At 52.4% G+C, this 5,918-nt stretch overlaps 1 protein-coding gene across 6 annotated transcripts in view; it reads right to left on the reverse strand.

The window, feature by feature from the left end:
• The window catches only part of Pou2f2 (POU class 2 homeobox 2), a 41,854-nt gene that overhangs the window by 27,845 nt on the left and 8,091 nt on the right, over positions 1 to 5,918 (reverse strand). For all 6 annotated transcript variants that reach the window (XM_021166769.2, XM_021166772.2, XM_021166773.1 and 3 more), the window contains exons 2-4: positions 2,296 to 2,361; positions 2,164 to 2,198; positions 1,977 to 2,033 (exon numbers count right to left, since the gene is read on the reverse strand). In XM_021166769.2, the coding sequence (XP_021022428.1) occupies positions 1,977 to 2,033; positions 2,164 to 2,198; positions 2,296 to 2,361 (158 nt within the window). The remainder of the gene's footprint in view (positions 1 to 1,976; positions 2,034 to 2,163; positions 2,199 to 2,295; positions 2,362 to 5,918) is intronic.

The following is a 5,918-nucleotide window of genomic DNA, read 5'->3' on the forward strand; positions in this document are numbered from 1 at the left end:
TGCCTCTGCCTCTGCCTCTGCCTCTGCCTCTGCCTCTGCCTCTGCCTCTGCCTCTGCCTCTGCCTCTGCCTCTGCCTCTGCCTCTGCCTCCCGAGTGGTGAGATTAAAGGCATGGGCTAGTATGCTCAGCTTTTGTTTTATAAAGCAGGTCTCGGGCAGCCCCAGCTGGCCTCAAATTCTCTAGGCAGTCAAGGGTGACCTTGAACTTCTGATCTTCCTGCCTCCCCCTCCTGGAGACATGTGTCCCCAGGGATGGTTTATGGAGTACAGGACAGGGGATCAAATCCAGAGTCATCATGAATGCTATTCAAGCTCTCAGCCAATGAAATCACTCACGTTCCTGGCCTACTGTATGGTTTTGAAACAGAATCCTTGCTAAGTTGCCCGGGCTAGCCTGGAACTTAACTACTGCAGCCTAGGATTGGCCCCTCACCTGGGCCTCTGGAGAGCTGGGATCAGATGCCCAGCCACCACACTTGACTGTGATGACATTTTAAGCGGCTCACCAAAGCCAGCTCTCTTCCCTTTCCACTAGTGGAGGAGAGGCCCCGGGGTGAGACCCTCCAGCACATGAGGGACTCTGGGTTGAATTTAATAATCGTATTTATTTCCATGGTAAACGATTCTGGTTTTCCATTCATGAAATTTCCATTTAAAACCCTGTTTATTCAAGCTGTTGAAAAAGCCAAAGCCCTGCATGATTTGGTAATTGTTGAAACTGACTGATGGGTTCCCGCGGGTTGGTGTTTTTGTTACGTGCTTCTATTTTTTTTTTTTGTATCACATTTTCCATAATAAAAATGTTTTTAAAAATTGAGTCACTTAACAAAATTATTATGTAAATAATACACCCCAGCGTTGCACAGATGCATCAGGGACGGCAGCATGCAGACTGCTGCATCTGGGGACGCTCCTGTGCAGAGGAGGTGGGGAGAGCTTGCAGAGCAAAGGCCAGCGCCAGAGAAGCAGGGTGAAGTGTGGAGGGTAGCCAGGCCTGGGAAGGGGAGGGAGGGCCCCTCACAGCCTCTCACTGGCTTTCTAGAGAAGGCTGCTGCTCGGAGCAAAGATGGAGCAAAGATGGACGGGCACATACTACTGGGGCTGAAGCAAACACCAAGCCTAAGGTCAGAAGGTCAAGTGTAGGAGCCCTCCTGACCTAGGCTTCTGTATAAAAGGCACCTGCTCACAAAACATTTTGTCCTCCCAGCCCTGGAGACATAGCAGACATGGGGAGAACCTCAGAGGCTGTCCCTCCCCACGTACCCTGTCCCCAGCCCGGTGTTAGAGAAGAGGAAACTAAGAAGCCCAGAGAGGGGAAGTGACTTTCCCATGGTCACACAGCAAAGCTGCAGGGCTGGGTGAAGGGCACTGCTGAGTCTCACCTCATCCTTCAGCCACCTCTGGTCAGGCTCTGTCCCCGCCCCCATTCTTGCTTCTCCTTTTAAGAGTCTGAACCTGTCTATGGCCCCTTACCACCATCAGGCTGGACAGAGACTGAGTCCCAGAAGTTCCCTAAGCCCCACAATGCCTAAGCACAGAGCCCCTTCCCTCCATCATCCTCTCCTTCATCCTCATGGCTGTCCTCACTGGGTCTGCCAACTTCTCTTATCCTGTTCCCTGTGCTCTATGTGTGTGTGCGTGTGTGTGTGCGTGTGTGTGTGTGTGTGTGTGTTGGGGTACAGGGGTGCTTCAGGCCCCCTTTGGCCAGGGAAGTCGGGATGGGGGCGGGGCCTTGGCTTCCTGTTGTTATCGCCCTGGGGCTCTGGGGGGGATTTCCCTGGCCACCCCCACCCCCTAGGGAAGGGGAAGGAGACTGGGTGAGTCACAAGTCTGGGGCGGGAACCGAGGGTGAGAAAGGGCAGGAGGAACCTTGCTGCTTGGTACCCTTGCAGGACCTGGGTCCACAGAAAATGTACCGAAGACGCCCTTCCTCCAGAGTCCCACCCACTTCCCCGGATGATCCCACCGGTGCTTACCTTGGTGCTGGGGCCAGTTGGGGACACAGAGAATGGGGACGCTTTATTCTGGGGGTTCTGTGAAGAGAAAGTTGGGGCAAGGGGATGGGAATGGGGTCGTGAAAAGTTCTGGACACCTGCCTCCGCCCCCCTAACCACTGCTCCATCCTTCCCTCCCCGTCCTCCCGTGCGTCTGAGAGAGCCTGACCTGATGGTTAATGTCGGGTCCATTTCTTTCGGTGTCTGTAAAGAGAGAGAAGGGTGTGATGGTGCCGGGCATCCCCACACTCTGTTCCCACCCACATCTGTCTGCGCCCCTGCTCCGCCCACCCACGCTCACCTGTGTGCTCTGACGGGGAGTCCAGACTTTGCTTCTCGGCCTCCAGGGGCTTAGACATTCTTATTTCTGTGAACAGAGAAGGGATGAAAATGGAGGGGAGGGAGAGGCAGCCAGGAGGCCTCTGACGCCCTTCTTCTGCCAGCCCCACCCCCACTAACCCTTTCTCAACCCCACATCTACCCCTGACATTTTGAAGTATCTCTTCCAGAGAATTCACCAAAGAGGACACCTCCAAAAAGTGGTACAGGAGCTGTCACCTACCGTGAGGCACCCACAGGGTGGGCAGGGAGGTGGAACATGGTCACAAGAAGGCGTCGGCTGGCTGGGAGGGGCTGGTGGGGTTCCATAAAGAAGCCCGTGCAACCTCTGGCCTCCTTCCCAGGCAGGTGGCTGGGCTCTAGCCTGTGCCCTACCAGGTTTCGAGTGAGACATGTTTTCCACTCTGAGCAGGGCAAGTGGGCTGTGATAGGGTTACAGGAGCCCCAAATCAAGGAGCTGTCAGATCTCAGAGTGTGATTCAGTCGTCCCCTGATCCGCCGCCTTCCCTGTCCCCGAGTTCCCACATAACTCCCACCGGCCTTCCGTCAGGAGCCCGGCAGCCGCATCCTACCCTTCTCAGACCTCTACACCACCCACTTCTACCCTGACCCTGCTCTTCCTCTAAGCATCGTCTCCCAATGCCTGGAATCCCAGCTGTGCTTGCAAATCAACCCGAATCCAGTAGCTTCCAGAATCCAAGGCAGGTGGTAGGCAGTGAACGTGCTGACATCTGCCATCAAAGATGCCTGTCTGCTACCACCCAGCGCAGCCCCAAACAGTACACATGAGCCATTGGTGTAAGATCCTCCGTTCACATCAAGGAAGCTAAGGCTCCATGGGCTGTCACTCCAAACCAAACACCGGTGGGTATCTGGACTGCACGTTGGTGCTCCTGAACCTAGGCCCTGCTTCTAATCTGGATTCCTCTGAGCTAACAGCCCTGGGGCCTCATCTTCCACACTTCGTAGCCTGTTCTCATCATGGTACCATCTCTTACCCAGCCTGGACCTGGGCCGGACGGAGCAAGATATGGGCTTCTGCCGACCTGTTCTCACTTCCCTGAGCCCCTCCAAGTCCTGCATGTGACTCTGACTGTCAATGGTCTCAGACCTTACTCACAACAGTCCTCGTGGATTACCCAAAAGCCCCACCAACATTATGGAATCCTGCCTATCAAAAAAGGAGTCCAGTTGCACCGTGTCTACACCTCAGTGGTCTCAGAAGGCTAATGTGTGGAGGGAGAGAGAGCTCTGCACAAGGAGAAACAGTAAGCGCCTAGGAATTTTGCAGCTGAGAATTACCTGAGGTGAAACACCAGCCACTCGTGTTTTAGACTCCTAATCTAAAAGCTGGGCTGAGGGGACAGGCGATGGCTCAGAGGCAGAGACTGGGTTCACTTCCCAGCACCCTTTTCTGGTAGTTCGCAGCTGCCTGTGACTCCAGCTCCAGGGGACCCAGAGGCTGCAAGCATATGCACGTGTCCCCTATACACTACTAGAAGGAAAAGAGCCAAGGTGGCCTTGTGCAGGCCTTGGGGGTAAACATACAAGCATTGCAGGCACAGCTGAGGAGATGGCTGCTCCTTGTGACCCAGCGTCTCCACTTCTGGTTGTCTGATGAGCAGGGGAAGCTCTGAGTATGTGTCTCAGTAGGAGAGGACTTGCCTAGCACTGGACCCTGGGTTCCATTTTCAGCAAAACACATACACAGCACACACAAATACACTTACATACACATACACACACACAACCCAAACATACCCCATACACACCCCAAACATAACACACACACACATATAACCCCCACACCATACACACATACACATACACATCAAACACACACATATCAAACATATTTACACACACACATACACTTCCCAAATATACCCCATATACACCCTAAATACAACACACACACACACATACAAATACCACACATACCTTAAACACACACACTATGCACATACTACACCACACACATAATATACCACACCACACATACACACACACACCACACACATACACAAACACATACTACACACCCCAAATATACACACCAACCATAAATACACACACACCATACATACACCCCACACCACAGACACACATCCCAAACACACACACACACACACACACACACACACAGAGAGAGGAAAGAATGAGTAGCCACCAAAGTCCCAGGCCCAAATGTTCAGTTTTTGTACCGTAGCTCAAAAGTGGAAAGCATTCAAAAGCCCATCTGTGAACCACATAACCAAAATGTGGCCTGTCCATACAACAAATCACACTATGTCACCGAAAAATGAACAAGGTCCTGCCTCAGTCACAGTGCTGAGTCTCGCAGGCAGAGCGAAAGCGGACAGACAGACAGACAGACATGTAAGCATCCGCCTGGGAACCCAATACACGGAGCCCTTAAAACCCAGAAAAGTAGCCTGGCCGTGGTGAGAGCCACTGCTAACCCAGGGTTTGAGAGATGCAGGATGAGGGTCAGGAGCTGAAAGCCATCTTCAGCTACACTGTAGCTTTGAGACTAGCCTGGGCTACAAGGGGCCTTGTCTCAAAACAAACGAACTGGAGCTGGAGTGATGGCTTGGCAGATAAGAAGGCCATGCCATGGAAGACGGGCAGCCTCAGTTCAGTATCTGAACATCGTCCGCTGGCTTCCACGCACACCATACCCACCACATGCTCTGGTAATAAACAATGATAATAATAATAAACTCACAACAAGGCAGAACAAACAAACTCCTCAGGACCCTCTAGGAGCCCGGGCCCTGTACTCAGGCAACCAAAGCACTTCTGGAGATCACTGACCAGGAAAGACGTGAGGGAGTAGGCAGCGACTCCGTATATCAGAACTCACTCAGCTGTATGCTTAAAATCCAAATGTTCCTCTGTTTGTTTGTCTTGTTTTGTTTTCAAGATCTGGCTATCCTGGAACTCACTCTGTAGACCAGGCTGGCCTCGAACTCAGAGAGATCTGTCTGCCTCTGCCTCCCTCGTAGGGCTGCCACCGCCTGTTTCTGTTTGTTTTTCTTTTGACCCAGGGTCTCATGTAGCCCAGATTGGCCTTAAGGATCCCTACGTAGATGAGGATGATTGTGAACTTCTGTTCCTCTACTGCTGGAGCAATGGGGTCACAGTGTGCAGCATCACACCCAGTTTATGTGCTGCTGAGAATGGAGCTCAAGACTGCATGCGAGGCAAGCTCTCTGGTGATCGACCGAGCTACATCCCTACATGCCTGGCTTGTACACTGTATCTCAATAAAGCACAGAATGCGTAGCCTGGGCTACTATCTCAGTGGGACTATCCTGGGCTTATCTCTCAGTGGGATGGTGCTTGCCTTTTGTGTGCATGGCCTTTGGTGTAATCAATATCACTTTCAAAAACAAACAAAAACAAACAAACAGTCTGGGAAGACTACTAGGTCAGAAAATGCTCGCTGTGCAAGCCTCAGCGCCCATGCAGAAAGCCAGGTGTGTGGTTTTAATTCTAGCACCTCAGAGAGGGAGGGAGGGAGGGAGGGAGGGAGAGAGAGAGAGAGAGAGAGAGAGAGAGAGAGAGAGAGAGAGAGAGAGA

The sequence above is a fragment of the Mus caroli genome, chromosome 7 (assembly GCF_900094665.2).
Source record: "Mus caroli chromosome 7, CAROLI_EIJ_v1.1, whole genome shotgun sequence".
Classification (NCBI taxonomy): domain Eukaryota; kingdom Metazoa; phylum Chordata; class Mammalia; order Rodentia; family Muridae; genus Mus; species Mus caroli.